At 46.4% G+C, this 19,500-nt stretch overlaps 1 protein-coding gene across 11 annotated transcripts in view; it reads left to right on the top strand.

The window, feature by feature from the left end:
* CSMD2 (CUB and Sushi multiple domains 2) overlaps positions 1-19,500 on the top strand; it is a 675,146-nt gene that overhangs the window by 225,171 nt on the left and 430,475 nt on the right. For all 11 annotated transcript variants that reach the window (XM_030823365.1, XM_030823367.1, XM_030823372.1 and 8 more), the window contains exon 5: positions 15,602-15,809. In XM_030823365.1, the coding sequence (XP_030679225.1) occupies positions 15,602-15,809 (208 nt within the window). The remainder of the gene's footprint in view (positions 1-15,601; positions 15,810-19,500) is intronic.

The raw sequence follows: 19,500 nt of genomic DNA, 5'->3' as shown, positions 1-19,500 counted from the left end.
CTCCCAATAGGCAAGCCACAGCCAGTCAATCTGAGTTGCCACTTGACTTCACCTTTGTTTACCTCTCCTCAACCAATAGAATGGGCCTTGGCCATGTTGAGCCTTCTTGGTGGAGCACAAGGGAACTAGAGTTCCCTTTCCTGCTTTCCTAACTCCCGTCTTCCCAGGCCCCATTCCTAACTCGGGACCTGCCTCTTTCCATGATGGACTTCAGGAATTACCAAACCAATCAGGTGAGACCTTGGCCCCTTCACAGGTGTGTGGCCTAACCACAGCCTGAAAGCTGCTGTATCTGCCCTTCCTTATAGCATCCTTACCCACCCCCTGCCTTAAGGATGTTACCGTTAACATTCTGATCTTCCAAGGAGGGTGTCAGAGTTGTGACATGATGATAGAATATGAAATATGATAGTAAATAAAATCGAGTGTCTAAGTTATGAAACATAAACCGCAGTTCTTTTTCTTTTTGCAGCACTATAAATGCCATGCTATTTTGTTCAAGATAAAAACCAGAAACAAATGTAATCCAGTTATTGGATGCAACGGGGCTATCACTCTGCTTGGTGAAGTAAAATTCGCAGCAATATCCAATGCTAATATGGTGGAAATCCACTAACCCTCCTAGTATCTCCAGGAATCTGTCAGCTTTAGCTTCCTCCGAACCTTGAACTCAATGCCGTGTCTCCCTTCCCCTGCTTCTGCTCTGCCAACTTAGGTTGGGAACTGGGTCCATTTTTCTTGGATCCCCTACTTCTCCAAAAGACAAAATACAAGCCAACAAACAAAACCATCAACGAAGGCGTCTGCATGTAGTTCAGGCTTTATGGAAGGTGTGGCAATGCAAGGAGCTTACATCTTAGCAATGCAAATGACTTAAAATGAAAGTATGAGCAACTAGGAGCCTCACAGTCTTTTGGCCCCTCCTCCCGGGAAGCTTCTCCCTGGCTTCTGTCTTGGCAGGCTCCAGGTTCCCCTGTGATGTGCCTTGTACCCTCTCTTCTTTCTCCAGCCTCTTCCACCTTGGTGCCGCCTGCACCTTGAGCCCATTTCAGAATTTCCGTCAACTTCTTAGGCACAAGAGCCTGGTTTCCTCTTGGTTTTGTCATCTCCTGCAGTCTAATGTCTCCCCTCCTCCGCCGAGCTATTTAGGTATAGGGTAGTATTTTCCTGAACAAAGAGAACTCTCATTCTATAAGAAACTCTGGGGCTGGATGTTAACCTATCTTTTTGTTACCCCACCAGCCAGAGATAAGTGATGAGGGGCATCTCATGGAGGTCTTCTACCTCTTGGATGTCTTCATGTCCAGTCAAGGCTCACAAGCCAGTGTCTTTGTGTCCAGGCACAGCAAGGGCTGGCCCTTCCGTGGGAAGGAGCGGGGTGGAGAGATACCACTCTTCTAGCATTCACACCACACAGTAATTCATGGGCCTGGGCGGGGGTGGCATGTCTTTCGGTGGCACGACTCTCTGAAGTCTTCCAATTCTTTTTTCGTCTTCTGAAATGATGGTGATTCTTTCCCTCCTTCTCTTTCACTGACTTTCCACCCTCCTACCCCTTAAATACTGGAGGGCCCAGCTTGGCCTCTTCTCTGGGGACTTCTTCCATCTCTTGGAATTTCTCATCTACTGTGTTGCTGTAATTGTTACTAGGGGGCAATTCTCCAATCCCCACCTCCAACCCCATTCTCTGTCCTGAGCTTCAGGCCCGTGTGGATAGTGAACTATGCTAAAGTTCTCCTCAGCTTGTTTCAAACTTGGCCCATGAAAACCTCACTCTTCCTGCTTTCCCCAAACCTGCTCTTTTTGCTGCCTTCCCCAGCTCAGTGAAGAGTGTCCCCACCAACGGTGGCCAAGCTGAACCCCTCAGGGCATCTTACATTCTTGCTTTTCTTGCTGTTCCCATCGCATCATCGGCCCCCATGTCCCTCTGCACCAGCCTACCCCCTCCACATCTCTGTTGCTCTTCAGATGATGGTCCAGGCTGTCTAGTCTCTCACTTGCCTCACTGAAGGTTGACCCTCTGTAGGCAGGTGTGCCCCAGTTCTCTCCTGCTCACACCAGCCCATTCCTACCTGTACTGCTAAGGAGAACTTGCTAAGGCACAGATCTGACAAAACTAAGTGGCTCAGTCACTTAGTGGCTCTTCATCACTGATGGGGTCTAGTTCAGATTCCTTAGCATGGAGCACAAGGCTCTTCCAGAAAGAGTCCCACCCCAATCTTTCTAGTCTGTCTCTTAGACTTATTTTAAGTAGCTTCCACTTTAGCCACACCAGAGAATGCTCCCTTCCAAACGCCCTAGGGAAGCCAGCTGAGGATGTCAAATCCTGCTTCCAGAAGGGCTTCCAGCCCCCTGCTGCCTGAGGGGGCTGAGATGTGGTTCTACTCAAAGGCTGGGAGAGAGTAAAATGGCTTTCCAACTCTCAGACTCCCTAGGGCTTCCCCCGACCCCCAGTCACCTCCCTACCTTCAGGTTCATCTCTCTATTCTAATTCCCACAAGCTACAAGAATATCCTAAGAAACATCCTCAGTAATGTCAGTGATTTTATAAAAGTGATTTCCCAAACTGTTCTTCCTTAGGAGGCCAAGCTAAACAGGAACAAAGGGTACCCACCATACACCCATCCTGTGCCAGGAGTGGTCGTCATGCCAGAGTAAACAGGTTCATACTCGGGAAGCATTAAAAGCCTTTTGGCCTTTCTTCCTCTCATGTAGAACTCTCAAGAGCTGGCATCTGCGAGTGGATAAACCTCATCCACTGGGCAGTGGTCCGTAAATATTTGCTGAATGAATGGCTGTCTGGTTGGGTCTAATTCACCATCAGAATCATGCTGGCATACAAGCCCGAAAGGGAAATTACTAGCCTGGGTTACCCCACCTGCCCAGGAGCTCTGAGTGACAATCTCTTTAAGTCCAAAGCTTCCCGGAGCAGACTGGAAAGCCATGTGTGTCTGTTTTATCTAGGAAATGTCATGCACCCAGCTGGAGGGTGGACTTGGTCTGGGGACACAGCACAGACTAGGAGTGGGGGGAATAGGGAACAGCTGGGAATGGGGGGAGCAGGTGTGAGGCCGACCCCCAAGGAGGCCCATCCCAAAGATCCTGACCCATCAAGGCTTGGTCCAGCTGACAGAGGGAAGGAGGTGGGGCCTGTGATCTCCCTTCACTTTGTGTCACGCTGGGCACATTTTCAAAAGCAGAGGTCCCTTGGAGGTGCTGAGCTTTGTGTCATCTCTTTGATCCACAAGAAGGAAGACCATGTGGATTTCAGCAACAGGCCTCTGACTTGTGAGGGCCATTGGCCCTGGATCAAAGAAGGCTGCATAGGGAAGCGACAGAATTCATCTGCGCTGGGGGCTGAGAGGCAGGTGGTAGGGAGAAAGCTGGCCAGAGCAAGTGTTTGGCCTCTGAGGTTCAAGCCAAACACAGCAGGCTGCCACTATACCTGGGGAAGAGGGAATATGGTCTGCAGAAGCTTGGACTGCAAGTGCTGAGCTGTATTCCAAATTTTCTGGCCCCAGGGGAAGAAGCCTGCAGAATGTGAAACAGAAGCAGTGGTATCGGGTGTGGACAGTGCATAGTCAGACTGGCCTGGGTTCAACCCTAGCTAAGCCAGCTCCTAGCTGTGTGGTTGCCAGGGTGCTGCTAAACCTCTCTGAGTTTTAAAGGTGGGACACAAGTAGCAGCTTTACAGGGCTGACTGCATCCTCATTTCATTCACTTGGCTACTCAACAACTTTCTCTTGAGTGCCTGTTATGAGCCAGCCAGTCATTAATTCAATTCTCATTTATCGACTGCCTATACAGTGCCAAATATTGTTCTAGACTCAGAGAACTACAATGATGAGCAAGTCAGACCAAATTCCATGATCTCTTGGAGTTTATATTCTAGCAGCCAGGAGGCAGAAAACAGATATACACACCAAATAAACAGGTGGTGGTAGGAGCTATGAGGAAGTAAAGTCTTAGCCAGTGATGAGGAAGGCTACTTTAGACGGAGCAGTCAGGAGAGGCCTCTGGGGAGGTGGCCTCTGAAATGAGTCCTGAGTGACAAGGAGGAGCCTGTTGTGTGAAGACCTGGAAAACGGCATTCCTGGCAAAAGAAGCAGCAAGTGCAAAGGCCCTGAGGTGGGGGAAAGTACTGCACACGCTAGAGGAACAGAAAACAAGCCCCTGTGGTACAAGTAGAGTGAGGGGTGGGTGGAGAGGGCAGGGATGGGGTGAAGCAGGGTAAGAAGGCGGAGGCTGAGGCAGGCACATCACGAGATCAGGAGTTTGAGACCAGCCTGACCAACATGGTGAAACTCCATCTCTACTAAAAATACAAAAATTAGTTGGGCATGGTGGCACATGCCTGTAATCCCAGCTACTCAGGAGGCTGAGTCAGGAGAATCTCTTGAACTCAAGAGGTGGAGGTTGCAGTGAGCTGAGATCATGCCACTGCACTCCAACCTGAGTGACAGAGCAAGACTCTGTCTCCAAAAATAAAAAATAAAAAAGTATAGGCTTGGTTCTGAGTTCAGGAGGCAACCAGGGGAGAGTTTTAAGCAGAGGTATAGTCCAATTTAACTTAATTTTTTTTAAAAGATCACTCTGGATACTAGCTGAGCAAGAGCCACAATAAGAAGACCAGTTAGGAGGCAGCTATTATGGGCAACCAGACTGGAGATGCTGCATCTTGGTCGAGGGTGGCCGGAGTAGAGGTGGAGGGACAGGCATAGATTGGGGCTGTGCTTTGGGGATACAGCCAACATACCTTATAGATGGGTTGGATGGCTGATAGAATAAAGGGTCAAAGTTGACTCCTAGGCTTCTTCTGGAGGGCTGGTGGGTGGGGATGCCAATGACCAAGATGGAGATGACTGGCACAGAGGGCAGGAAGCATGTGCCCTAAAGGGAAGCAAGACAGCTCACTTTGTCCAGGTAAAGTTTGAGATGCCTGTGAGACATCCAAATGGGGGCATTGATTCTGCAGCTGGAAGGAGTCCTAAGCTAGAAAGAGATCTGGGAGAGGCATAAGAGAGCAACACTGTAGACAGCAAAGAGGGTGTGGGCACTGCATGCTGGACACCATTGTGTTGATCAAATTTAACAACACGGAGAAGGCACTAAGCACTGTGCCGGGTGCAGTGTGCACCCTGAGTGATTCTGAGCACTGGGGCCTCAGCAGGGACCACAGCTACCCAAGGCCACTCTTTACGATAGGGTACTCTACTGCTACTGGGATAACTAGCCTTCCATCACCTTTGCAATTACTGTTACTATACCAGAACATTTCACAATATGGGCTCTGGAGGCCAGTCACCTGGATTCAAATCCTGGCCTTGCCACTTACTCCCACTGGCTTTGTGGCTTTGGACCAATTACTGAACCTCTGTATGCCCCAGTTTTCTCATTTGTAAATGGGAATAATAATGATACTTAACTCATAAGTTGGCAGTGAGGTTCACGTTGATAAATGCTAAGCACATAGCAGAGGGCCTTGTTCATAGTTATGACTCAGTGAGGGGTATCTATCATTGTCATTCTCACTGCCACAGCCTCACTGGCCACCATATTGAGCCCTAACTAAGTGCCAGGTCCTGCATTACCTGTTTTAATCCTCACAAATCCCAAGGAGGTTAAGGTATTGTTATCTCCTATTACAGGTGAGGGAACTGAGGCCCAGAGAGGTGCAGTGCTTTACCTGTGATTACACAGCTTGAGAGTGGTGGAGCCGGGATTCAGCCCAAGTCCACCAGCCTAACAGCCATGATCTTCACCACCACCCTCCACTGCAGGCAAGGATGGTGGCCTCTGGCCCACAGCAGGAGACTCACAATGATGCTGTGATTTCCAGAGCTTCTCCAGCCTGATGGTTCAGGGCCTGAGAGCTTGGCCTGCAGGTGCATGCATCCCCTGCATGGCTCCACCAGTCAGGGACTGGCGGTCTCTTGCGGTTTCCCCTTGACCTTCCATGCACTCCTTAGGAGAGACACCTCTGGGAAAGGGCCTGAGGTCGTTCTGTTGGACAGATGCTGCTTCAGGGTGGGGGCTGGAAACTACTTTTCCATCCTATGAAGAAAGCCAGACCCAAGGTTCACCCACCTCCACTTAAGCACTGGTAGCTGAGCCAGCACTTTTGAGGCAGCACAAAGGCCCCCAGGCAGAAGAGAAGGGAGCAGGAGGAAGCGTCTCATGCCTGGAAAACCCCATCTCCAGGGTCTGGTGCTTCCAGGAGAACCCCATGTCAGGAACAGGATTACAGTGACTGAGGCCCAGGAGGCAGAGAAGTAGGTGGGTAATGGTGTGGGCCTGGGGTCACAAGGTCTTAGGTTCAAACCCTAGCTCCAACATTTAGTAGCTATGTGGCCACAAGGAAGTCTTAAAAATTCACGGAGCCTCTGTTTCCTCTGTAAAATGTGCATGATAATACCTATGCTCTCGAGGGTTTGAGGATTAAAGGAGAAAATGCAGGTGAAGCATTTTGCACAATGCCTGGCCCATAATGAAAGCTCACTAAGAAGTGTCATGTAATCAAATACCATGTCCTGTCTACATTCTTCCCCTCAGAAGGATACCTTAGGTGGCTGTAACTATAGGAGTCTGGGAGCAATAGTGATGTTCTCAGAATTGGTCATTTCTTCATTTTAAGGGGTGTCATTGATAAAGCCAAAGATAAATGGGCAGAGTCCAAAGCCCCCAGGAAGAGGGGACTGAAGAAGTTGAGCAAGTTCTGGGGGCCCCAGCGTGTTTAGGCACATGGAACCATTCACCACAAGAAAAGAGGGTGGGCCGCAGCTTTGGGGCACTCCTGCCCTGGTGCTGTCAGTCTCGCACTGGAATTGCAAGATGCTGGCTTCTCCTTTGGGGCCTGTTGGCATCTTCATTTCCACAGAGGCTGAGGGGTCCTGGGGAAGATGATATGAACAGAAGCCAATTCCAAGGACCCCAAATCTTGGGCATGCAAGATGGTACCCTAGAGCTGACCTGAAGTAGAGAGGGTAATGTCCTGTTTTCTCCATTTCCTGCCTGAAATTTGTCAGTCATTGTAGAGTTGACAGAAATCAAAGAGGATTGAGGGATAGTTCTCTAAAATTATGATTAATTGAAGAGATTTCCGTAGAACTTAAAGTCGATCATAAATAAAGTCATAAACTTGGAAAGGCAACTATCAGCATAACACACCTGCACCTGAGAATATGCGTGACTTAATGGTGGTGCAAAATGCCCATTGCCAGAGAAGGAGAAAGTGTAAATGAATATTTTAGGACTATGGTGTCAGCTGAAGGTTATGTTTTATGACTCTGGAGTTGTAACCATGAAATATGATGCATTGTCTAAAGTGTGAGAAAACCTCCAAACAGCTTTTGCAGGATCTTCAATCAAAACAGGATGATGCAAGGGCCAGGGTGTCAGATGAGCCCAAGAGGCAGGGATGGCTAAAATGGTAAAGGTGCCACCTTCAGAGGAGACTGGTAGCTCTGGCCAGAGGATCTCAAGTTCTCAAGTCCTCAGTTCTAGCACAGTCCAGAAATCATTGTCTACAGTTGGGAAGTTTGAAAATCTCAGGGTGGCTTACCAAACCACTATCAAGCAGGGATGTGGAGGAGACTACCATCCTGGTACCAGAGAGACTCAACTGAAATCTTGACTCAGCCACTCCCTGTGTGACCTTGGGAACATTACTTAACCTCTCTGAGCTTCAGTTTTCTGTTACGTTTATTTGTTCAGCAGATATTAGTCAAGTGCCTGCTATATGCCAGGAAATCTGCTAGGTGCTAGGGACAGAACAGACATAGCCCCTGTTCTCATGGAGTTTACTATCTACATGTTAACTAAGTAATGACATAATTGATCAATTAAATATGGGAAATTATTAATTATGGCAAAATATGTGGTGCTCAGAAGGTATATGATGGGGGAGGGGTTATTCTATTTCTGTAAAGATCCTTGAGGAAGCAGCGCTTGGATCGGGACCTAAAGGCTGAGGGCAGGGGGCAGTCAGGCCCAACGAGCTAGGGAAGAAGTTTCCAGAAAGAGAAAATAACACTTTCAAAGGCCCTGGAGCAAGGCAATGCTTAGTGAATTGGAAGAGCTGGGAGGAGGCCAGGGTGGCTGCAGATAGTAGGGAGAGAGAGACTGGCATGAGGCAAGGCCCTGTAAGGTCCTTGTGAGTCATCGGGTATTCCACTTTATCCCGAGTGACAATGGGTGTTATTGACAGTTCCAACAGAGAGAGTGGTGTAATCAGGCCCATGGTTTCCAGTATTACTCTGGCCTCTGAAGAATGGACAGAGGCTGCAAAGCAATCTACAGATTCAATGTAATCTGTATCAAAATACCAGTGTCATTTTTCACAGAAATAGAAAAAACAGTCCTAAAATTCATACAGAACAACAAAAAAGCCTGAATAGCCAAAGCAGTCTTGAGCAAAAAGAACAAAGCTGGAAGCATCATTCTACCTGGCTTCAAAATATATTACAAGGCTATAATAACCAAAATAGGATGGTATTGGTATAAAAACAGACACAGACCAATGGAACAGAATAGACAGTCCAGAAATAAATTCATATACTTACAGCCAACTGATTTTCAGCAAAGGCACCAAGAACATGCATTAGGGGAAGGACACTTGCTTCAATAGTGCTGGGAAAACTGGATAACTATATGCAGAAAAATGAAACTAAACACCCATCTCTCACCATATACAAAAATCAACTTAAAATGAATTAGAGACCTAAACTTAAGACCCGAAACTATAAAACTACTGGAAGAAAACTTAGGGGAGTTATTCCAGGATACTGGTCTAGGCAAAGATTTTATGGCTAAGACCTCAAAAGCACAGGCAGCAAAAACACAAATAGACAAATGGGACTATATTAAACTAAAAAGCTTCCACACAGAAAAAGAAACCATCAACAAAGTGAAAAGACAACCTGTTAAAGATGAGGAAATAGTTGCAAACTATTCATCTGAGAGAGGACTAACGTCCAGAATGTACAAGTAACTCAAACAACAGCAAAAAAAATAAAATAATAACAATCCCATTAAAAAGTGAGCTAAGGACATGAATAGAAATTTTTCAAAAGAAGACATTAAAATGGCAAACAGGTATATGAAAAAATGTTCAACATCTCTAATCATCAGGGAGGTGCAAGTCAAAATCACAATGAGATATCATTTTACCCTAGTTAGAATGGCTATTATTAAAAAAGCAAAAAACAACAGATGTTGGCAAAGATATGGAGAAAAGGGAGCTCTTATACTTTGTGGGTGGGAATGTAAATTAGTACAGCCATTATAGAAAACAGTATGGAGATTTCTCAAGACTAAAAATAGAACTACCATATGATCAAGCAATTCCACTACTGAGTATTTATCCAAAGGAAAGGAAATCAATATAGCGAAGGGATACCTGCACCCCATGTTTACTGAAACACAGTTCATAACAGCAAAGATATGGAATCAACACAAGTGCACGTCATTAGATAAATGTATAAAGAAAATGTGGTATATATATGTATATTATATATGTGTATATGATATACACATACATGGTGGAATACTACTCAGATATTAAAAAATGAAATTAGCTAGGTGCAGTGGCATGCGCCCATAGTCCCAGTTACTCAGGAAGCTGAGGCGAGGGATCTCTTGAGCCCAGGAGTTCAAGTCCAGCCTGGGCAATGTCCAGCACAACTCCATCTCTATTTTTTTTTTTTTTTTTTTTAGAAGAGTGAAATCCTGTCATGTGCAGGAACATGGGTGGAACTGGAGGTCATTATGCTAAGTAACATAAGCCAGGCAGAGAAAGATAAATATCACCTAACACTCATACGAGGAGTTAAAAAAGTGGAACGCACAGAGGTTGAGAGTAGGATGATTGATAGTTACCAGAGGCTGGGAAGGCTGTGTGTGTCCAGGATTGGAGGATGTAGGGCATGAAGAGAGGTTGGTTAACAGGTACAAATACACAGTTAGGTCAGTGGTCCCCAACCTTTTTGGCACCAGGAACCAATTTCATGGAAGACAATGTTTCCACGGACAGGAGGTGGGGGATGGTTTCAGGATGAAACTGTTCCACCTCAGATCATCAGGCATTAGATGACTTGCTCAACACTCACCTCCTGCTGTGCAGCCCAGGTTCTAACAGGTCCCGGTCCATGGCCCAGGGGTTGGGGACCCCTGAGTTAGGTAGAAGGAAGAATAAATTCTAATGTTCAATAGCAGACTAGGGTGACTATAGTTAAAACAATAATGTGTTGTATATTTCAAAATAGCTAGAAAAGAGAACTTGAAATGTTCTCAACACATAAAAGTGATAAACTCTTGAGGTGATGGATGCCTTAAATACCCTGAATGGATCATTACACCTACCGTGTTAGGCTTTTCTTGTATTGCTGTAGAGAAATGCCTGAGACGAGGTAATTGATCAAGAAAAGGGGTTTAATTGGCTCATGGTTCCGCAGGCTGTACAGGAGGCATGGCATTGGCATCTGCTCGGCTTCTGGGGAGGCCTCAGGGAGCTTTTACTCATGGCGGAAGGTGAAGTGGGAGCAGGCACTTCACATGACCAGAGCAAGAGCAAGAGAGGGAGTGAGGGAGAGGTGCCACACAATTTTAAACAATCAGCTCTCGAGATGACTCACTCACTATCACAAGGACAGCACCGAGCCATGACGCATCCATCCCCATGACCCACACACCTCCCACCAGGCCCCACCTCCAGTATTGGAGATTACATTTCAACATGAGATTTGGGAGGGACATTCAAACTGTATCACCTACTATGCATGTCAAAAAATAACACACGTACCCCATAAAAATGTACAAATATTTTATAACAATAAATTTTTTAAAGGAGTGCTCCAAGATAAAGTTCTCAATGCAAAAAAAAGTATGTGAGGTGATTGATACGCTAATTAGCTTGATTTAGTCATTCCACAATACATACATATATCAAAACATCACAGTGTATTCCATAAGGACATACAATTATTGTCAATTAAAAATAAAATTTTAAAAATTGAAAAACCAAAAGAATGGATGGGCTGGAGGAGGAAGGAGGCTTGGAGACCAGGAAGGGGCTTCATGGCTGTGGTCAACTTGGAGTGTGACATGGCTTGGGGTAGAGCAATGTCAGTGATGGCAGGGGACAGGATTGACAGCCACCTAGATGGACTGCCAGGTGAGTCCCTGGCTAGATGTGGGGGTGTGGGAAGAGTTGAGGATGTCCCCTGAGCCTCTGCCATGAGGAAGTGGGTGAATAGTGCTGACCCTCCAAGATGGGAAAGTCTGGAAGAAGGCTAGGCTTCTGGGAGGAAAGGATGAGTGATTTTGGTTGGGTTGGGTTTGAGAGCAATGTGGAATATCTAGTTGGGTTTCTAAGACTGGAAGTAGGCAGAAGGCTCTGGAGTCATTGTCTTTCCCCCAAGACCTGCTTTTCTTCTGGAATTCTTTGTTGTCCACCTGGATGTGCAGGCCAGATTAAATGAGACTGTGTGGACCAAGGGCCTGATTGGAGACTTGGCCACACAGAGTGGCTGTGCCTGCTCCTGAGCCACTCCCTCCCCCTCTAATGTTTCTCTTTGGTCCCTGCTTACTTTCCACCTGAGTGTCCCTCCCTTCCCACCTTCCCTTCTTTCAGGTATCTCTGCTTCTGCCTGCTCCGTACATGCCTGTTCAGTCCCCAGACTTCTCCACTCCTGTGGTGTGAGCTTCCCTCTTCGTCCTGCTGATTCCCTGCCTCACAGTCTCTGGGGTCCCAGGCCCATAGGTGTCCCCATCTGTTTATTCCCCAGGATCTCACACTCAGCATGGGAGTGGGGAAGAGCAGGGAGAAAGCGCCATCACTTCCTGCAGAGCTGCGTCTCCTCTAGCATCCCTGTCTCTGCTCTCTCCTTCACCATCCGTTTTCTGTTGGAGACTTCACCCTCTCATTCCTCCACAGTCTGCCTCCTAAATCCCTTCCTGCTGCTTCTCTTTCCTCCCTGCCTAGTTGAAGCTTTGATGATGGGAACACCTCTTCTCCGTTCTCTGTCTCTGATCTCCCCACTGGCCACCTTCCTCGGCCACCAAACCATATCATTCATCCATTACTACGAGACCAAATCATCTTTCTAAAATAGGTCTGGACTTGTACTTCCTGCTGAAAACCCTCTTCTCCACACCTACCGTGACCCCCCTGCACCTGCAGAGAAAAGTCCAAACACCTCGGCAGCGCCGTCAAGGCCTTCCCCCAAGCAGCATGCCCTTCCAGGCCTTCCTGCCTCTGAGGGCCTGTTTGCTCTGCCTGGAACTCCTCTATTTCTTCCCCTTCCAGCACACTCCTACACTTTTTTGAAGGTTCGGGCTAAATGTCCCTTCCTTCACCATGATCCCTTTCCCCAGTATGGTCAAGACTCAGCCATTGTGCCCAAGGCGAAGACAGTTCCACCTGGTGTAGTGAGGGCCAGTGACAGGACTGTTGGGGACCAGCGGGCCCAATGCTTGCACGGAACAACATTGACAAATCTCCCATTTGTTGACTGGCTCCTGTGGCTTATGTCCCTGGTAATGTTCATGGAGAATTTATTTACATCAGAAGGAGACAAACTCTGCCTCAGGTGTCAGACATCATAGCCCCCTACCAGAGAGATACTCAAGGCAGAAATATTATGCAACTTGATAAAACAAATCAACAGCACCACTGAACTGGATTTAAAGCCAAGCAAGGCCAATCTTGCCTACCTTCCCTCCCTTCCTGCTTTCTGGGACCTGGGCAGCTGTGTTGAGGGTAGCAAAGGAGGAAGAGGGGAGGAGAATAGAACCTCAGCTCCTCTACTCGGCATTCAAGGACTTGCACAGTCCAGCTCTTGCCTTCCTGCCCAGCCCAGCTCTGTCATCTCTGCATGTCCCTTTCAGTTCAGACGGTGCTGCCTAATAAGTCCCTAAACATGCCACACTCCTCAACTTGAACCATCCTTGCTGTTTTTCTGCCTAAAACACCCTCTCCCCTGAGGCCTACCAGGCAGTTGCCCTCAGCTGATGTATGCTGCCAGCTCAGTGTTGGAAACGAAGCCAGACTCTGACTATGTCTCACTGTTACCACCTGGTCTAAGCCACCATCGCCTCTCACTGGATTATTGGGGTAGCTTCAAGAGGCCCCCACCTTCTTCCCTTGCCGTCTTTGGTCTGCTGTCTACATGGCATCCCAAGTGATCCTGTTAATACACAAATGACATCGTATCATCCTCAGCCCAGAACCCTCCACTGGCTTCTCAACTCATTCTGAGTAAAAGTCCACATCCTTAGAGTGGCCTCTCAGGCCCTTGGTAGCCCTGCCTCTGCTAACCTCATCCCCTGCCTCTTCCTTCTTACTGCATTCCAGCCCCTTGGGTCTCTTTTTTTTTTTTAGACTGATTTTTGCTCTTATTGCCCAGGCTGGAGTGCAATAGCACAATCTCGGCTCACTGCAAACTCCGCCTCCTAGGTTCAAGCGATTCTTCTGCCTCAGCCTCCCAGGTAGCTGGGACTATAGATGTGCGCCACCACGCCCAGCTAATTTTTTTTTTTTTTGTATTTTTAGTAGAGACAGGGTTTCATCATGTTGGCCAAGCTGGTCTCGAACTCCTGACCTCAGTTGATCCGCCCGCCTTGGCCTCCCAAAGTGCTGGGATTAGAGGCATGAGCCACTGCGCCCAGCCCTTGTGTCTCTTGATGCTCTTCGATGGTGCCAGACCTCTGCACCCTGTGGCCTTTGCATTTGCTGTTCTATCTGCCGTGAATGCTCTGCCCCCAGATAACCACATGACTTCCTCTCTCATTCCTTCAACTCTTGGCTCAAATGTCAACTTCTCAGTGGGGTCTTCCTTGACCACCCTTTCTGAAATGTCCACACCCCCACTCCCAACACCAGACAGCCCATTTTCCTCTGCACTTACCAGCTCATTTATCATAGAGTTAATTATTTATCTTGGAGTTGTCTTTATCCTTCTGATGAGAATGTAAGCTCTGGGAGGATAGGAATTTTTGTTTTATTCACAGCTGAATCCCCAGCACCTAGAACAGTGGCTGACACATAGTAGGTGCTCAGTTAGCATTTGTTGAATGAATGAATGAATAAGTGAATGAATATATTAATACAAATTCTGTCTCTTCCATAAAGCCCTTCCTATGTGCTATCACTGCACCTTGAGCATCCCCATAACCATTCTGTGTTGCCATTGCTGGCTTGCCTGCCCACCTCCTTTCTCAGAAGCACTTGAAGGCAGAGAGGAAATCAAGCTTTTCACATTGTAGTGCTGGCCCTATCCAGTATTTGGCCCACACAGTAGGTGCTCAGTTAATGGGTGTAGGAGGGAAACCTTCATAAGCACCTACTCTGGGAGAGTAGGTGTATTTCTTACATTTCTGCACTCATACAAACTTAGAATTTAGCACTGAGAAATGCTATGAGTTGGCCATGATGCTCTTGACCCTGTAAAGAACATTAATAAGAATAGTTCAGAGCTGCTAAACAAGATCACTTTTATCTCTAGCCCAGATGCCTCCTATGTATCTGTTAATCTGATCTCACCATTGGAGGTCCCACAGACATACCCACTTCTGAGTGTCCAAAACTGAACTCCTGGTTGCCTTCCATACCGCAAGGAGCTCCCTTCCTGGGTTTTCTGCCTCAGGAAATAGCACCTTTCATCCATCCAGATGCTTATACTAGCAACCTGGATTTTATACCTCCTAGTTGCTGAGTCCTGGAGATTCTGTTTCCTAAATATCTCTCAAATAAGTCCTCTCTCACCCTCCACATGACCTTAGCTCGATCTCATCCAGCCTCCCCTGGACTGTGGTGACTTTGGTGATACCAAGAGCATCCCATGCGCTTCCCTGACTCAGACCTCCTTTATACCATAGCCAGTGTTCTTTCTAAAATGCAAGTGTAATCACATGTCTTCGCTGCCTTTGATCCTTAAGATGAAGTAGAAGGAAAAAGGAGAACCTAGCATTAGCATCTACCATGTCAGTCACTGGCTAATGCTAGTTACTGTCACATTAACTATCTAATTCAGTTATCACAACAGAGAAGCAAACTGAGGCTGAAAAAAATAAATTTCCCAAAGTTATGCAGGTGGCTGGGAAACTGTGGAGTCTAAATTCAAATGTAGACCTTCCTTACCCTAAAATCCATTTCCTTTCCAATGCACTCCCTGTCTCCAGATCTTTTTGGCTCAGTGTTCTCTGCCATGTGACTTTTCCTACACGCCATTACTATCTTATATTATTCCTCTTTTTTGACCTGTGATGAGCCATCTAGAGCTGTTTATCTTAGACATGCCTTGCACATTCCTATTTCTCTGCTTATGACCATTTGGTTCCTTCTTCCCTGAAATGTCCTTCCCCTTCTTCTCTATCTAGTGAACTCCTACTCATTCATCAAAACTCAGCTCTAATGACACTTCCTTTGTTAAGGCTTCTCAGATGGACTCATCCAAACAAAGTCATTTGCTGCTTTACATATGTCCAAAAACTATGAATTGTACTCTTGGGAGACAGAAGGATGTATTGCAGGTATAGCCCATGGTGAGCGCTAGGGCTTGAAAACCAGACTACTCATGTAAGCCTCTTGTTTCTGTGCCCACAGCTGATGATGCCTGTGGTGGGACCCTGCGGGGCCAGAGTGGCATCATCTCCAGCCCCCACTTCCCCTCGGAGTACCATAACAATGCCGACTGCACATGGACCATCCTGGCTGAGCTGGGAGACACCATCGCCCTGGTCTTTATTGACTTCCAGCTGGAGGATGGTTACGACTTTCTGGAAGTCACTGGAACGGAAGGCTCCTCCCTCTGGTAAGCACAACATCCCCTTCCTTTCCTACCCTATTCTCTGCAATGTGAATTGCTGGGATGCTTACAGTCTCCTCAGTGCCTGGACCTGCAGCCAGAGGCCTCTTAGCCACTTCCTTATACCTACTGTTAGAGTCCTTTCATCTCATCCTAATGAAAAAGCACTGCATATTTTTAGAGCTGGGGTAATTTTTATAGTGATTTTGATATCTGATTTGAAACATGTTCTTGCTGAAGAATTTTATGATGGGTCTTGGTTGAATAACTTGCATTAAGACTAAAAATGTTCTGGTCTCAGGATGTGGACAGGGTCTAGTAAAATGATTCGAAATATTATTCCATTTCTGGAAGACATATGCATAGCATCCAAAAAGGGACTAGAACCATAAGTGACCATTGCTGAGACTAGAACATTTTTAGTCTTAATTCTTCCCATTCCAAGGGTCCTGAGACATCAGAAAGGCATTATGTCCCAGTGTCTGAAGGGTAGGACTAACCTTCTCCCTCTTGTTCTGGCTTTGCTAAAAAGTGCAGGCTCTTCTGTAGTGTGCTCCATGGAGAGTCTCGGTTGTTGATGGGTTAGGGAGGATATGAGTTATTGAAGATTTACAGCCATCGTTGCTTATCCCAGACTTGGGTTCACAGGATGTGTGCAAATTGAGGATGGCTTAAGGAAGTATCTGGCTTCCTGTTTGGGTGACAAGCATCACAAGTGATATTGTGGCATTTGGAACACTCCCTTGTATTCTCCTTGTGGCTGTGTTATCAGGAGGACTTTTGTTAGCACATCAGGAACCAATAGAAGGATATGTCCAGGTGTATTTCAGGCAAGGATGGGGCATCGTTGGAGCCTTAGTTGCTGCATGGTGTCAGGTGAAGGTGGGGATTCCACTTTCTGACGTCAAGCAGGCGTCGCGGTGTTGGCTACCAGGGGGTGCTGCAGTGGGAATAGCGTTCTGATGGAGGCCCTGGGTGCGGGGCTGGGCCCAGCCGGGTCTGGCAGGGCTGTGCTCCAGGAGTGGATGGACAGAGGGATAGGGGTGGGAGGAGATGTCACTGATTCTGAGCGGAGCAGAAAGCGGGTGTCTGCAAGCGGCACTCTTCACAATAGCAAAGACTTGGAACCAACCCAAATGTCCAATAACAATAGACTGGATTAAGAAAATGTGGCACATATACACCATGGAATACTATGCAGCCATAAAAAATGATGAGTTCATGTCCTTTGTAGGGACACGGATGAAACTGGAAACCATCATTCTCAGCAAACTGTCGCAAGGACAAAAAACCAAACACCGCATGTTCTCACTCATAGGTGGGAATTGAACAATGAGAACGCATGGACACAGGAAGGGGAACATCACACACTGGGGACTGTTGTGGGATGGGGGGAGAGGGGAGGGACAGCGTTAGGAGATATACCTAATGCTAAATGACGAGTTAATGGGTGCAGCACACCAACATGGCACATGCATACATATGTAACAAACCTGCACGTTGTGCACATGTACCCTAAAACTTAAAGTATAATAATAATAAAATTTTTAAAAAGTCAGAGACGGCAGAGACGTGGCAGTCATTGGGAGTAGGGAGGAGGAATATGGGAAGGAGAGGAGAAAAGGAGGGGAATGGGGCACGTTTATTGCACACCTTCCCTGTGCCAGGTTTCATGGTGGTAGGAACACCAGTTGAGTGAGACATGGTTTTTTAAGGAGCTCATTGTCTATTAGGTAAGAAAATCAGACAAACTCATGGTAGGAGCCAAGTGTGACTATTAAATATTTAAGAGGGATAAAGGGGGAATGGATTCTTCCCAAATATAGGCTCAGATTTGGGAACTAGCGTAACCAGAAAACTCAAGTTTCCTGGTGCAGTGGAAGGTGAGCTGACATGGGAGTCAGAAGACCCTGGTGTCACCATGAGCTTGTTGCAGGAAGCTGGCCAGGTCATTTCCTCCCCTGGTCAGAGGGCTGAGAGAAGCACAGGTGAGCGAGGACAACCTGCTCTGTGGAGGGTGACATTCTATAAACTAGTCCAAGAGCAAAAGCTGGTGATTTTAAGCTAGGAGTTGGGTTGAAGGTTTAGGTGAGTCTTCACTCAACTGGAATCCTGATGACCTGCCCAGTATGAAGACCCTTGGACCTCTGCCTCTTTTTTGTAAAATACCTATTTACTGACTGTAAGTGTAATGCATATGCTCCTTGTAGAAAACATGGAAAATCTACAAAGATATGGAAAAATTAAAATTATTAAAATTTCGATGTACTCCCCTTTGACCTTTTCTCTTGGCCTAGATCAAGCTAGCTGGCTATTTATATATATTTAATATGACCAAATTAGGATCTAAAAATATCTGTAGTTATATATTTTTAGCTAATTATTGTGTCATGAAATTTTTTCCTGTACCATCACAGATGCCTCCAAAATATACAAGGTCTGATAATAATATCATTTGTTGACCCTTTACTACCAATATGTGCCAGACAGGTTATAAGCTCTTTAGAGCTATAATTTCATTTCATCTTCATAAAAATTCTATGAAGTAAGTAGCACAGTTTTCCTCGTTTTACAGAAGAGGAAAATGAGGCCCAGAGAGGTTATACTACCTGCTTGAGATCACACCGGCGAGTAAGGAGTGGAGCTGGGATTCAACCCCAAGTTAATCTGATTCTAAAGCCTGTCTTCTGAGCCATGACAACATGCTATTATGACATGCGATATCTGTGATGAGTTTTCCGGGCTATGTAGCATTCCCTTGTAAGACCGTGGCATAGTTTACTCATCAGACCTCTTGTTAGGTGGTTCCCAAGTTTTCACTTCTATAAACAGGTGCCAAGACGAATATCCTTGCCAGTTCCCTGTCTTCCAGTCCCAAGGCCTTTTCGACTCACTTGTTTATCTGTGGGCCAAATGGTCTCCTACAGCTTCTGCCCTCCAGGTGTGAGTCTACACATTGTCCAAACTTTTGGAGTGAAACAAATCTGAAAGAGTTCCTTTTCCTATGAAGTCACTCAGTGGGGAGCAAATTAAGCAGAGGAAGTTGTTAGGGGAGTCATTCAGAACTCGTTGCTATAAGATTATAATTATTTACAGAGTTGGTGTCACCACTGCCAGGATGGGTGCATTTGTTGTTCTAATTTACGCTTGCATAGCAATTATGGGTAAACAAACTTGGAATCTCAGGACGTATGTGTGGGAAGAATCAGCTCTCTCCCTTGCCCCTCTCCTTTATGGATCCCTGGATTCCTGTAAAAATTTGATGCTGCTGGTTTATGAGTATACTGCTTTTGTAGGCATACAGTAAGATTTCAGGCTTTCTGTGCCAAGACATAGAAAAACCACAGATCCTGTTAGCAAAGATGGATTTGGACAACTGGGCACCCCCTTCACCTATCAAGAAGACAAGAATTCCTTTGAGAGAAAAAAAAAAAAATCCACTACCTCCCTTACCAGATGACAAGTTCCCACTGCTTCAGAAGGGAGAGTGGCATGCAAGGTCCCTGACTCAGTTTCCCCACTCTTCTCCTCCCCCTAAATGGGATAGCAACAAATGAGGGCTTCTGGACTAGTAAAATTTCCAAACAATTGCGAAACATAGGATTGGTCATTTTTTATTTTGCCAAGTAAAGATGTTAGAAGAAAACCTGCCAACTCCTCAGAATATTATTCATAAAACAAAGGACAATTCCAAGCC

The sequence above is a fragment of the Nomascus leucogenys genome, chromosome 12 (assembly GCF_006542625.1).
Source record: "Nomascus leucogenys isolate Asia chromosome 12, Asia_NLE_v1, whole genome shotgun sequence".
Classification (NCBI taxonomy): Eukaryota; Metazoa; Chordata; class Mammalia; order Primates; family Hylobatidae; genus Nomascus; species Nomascus leucogenys.
Note: the sequence above shows the minus strand (reverse complement) of the source record. Positions and strands in the feature narration are given on the sequence as shown.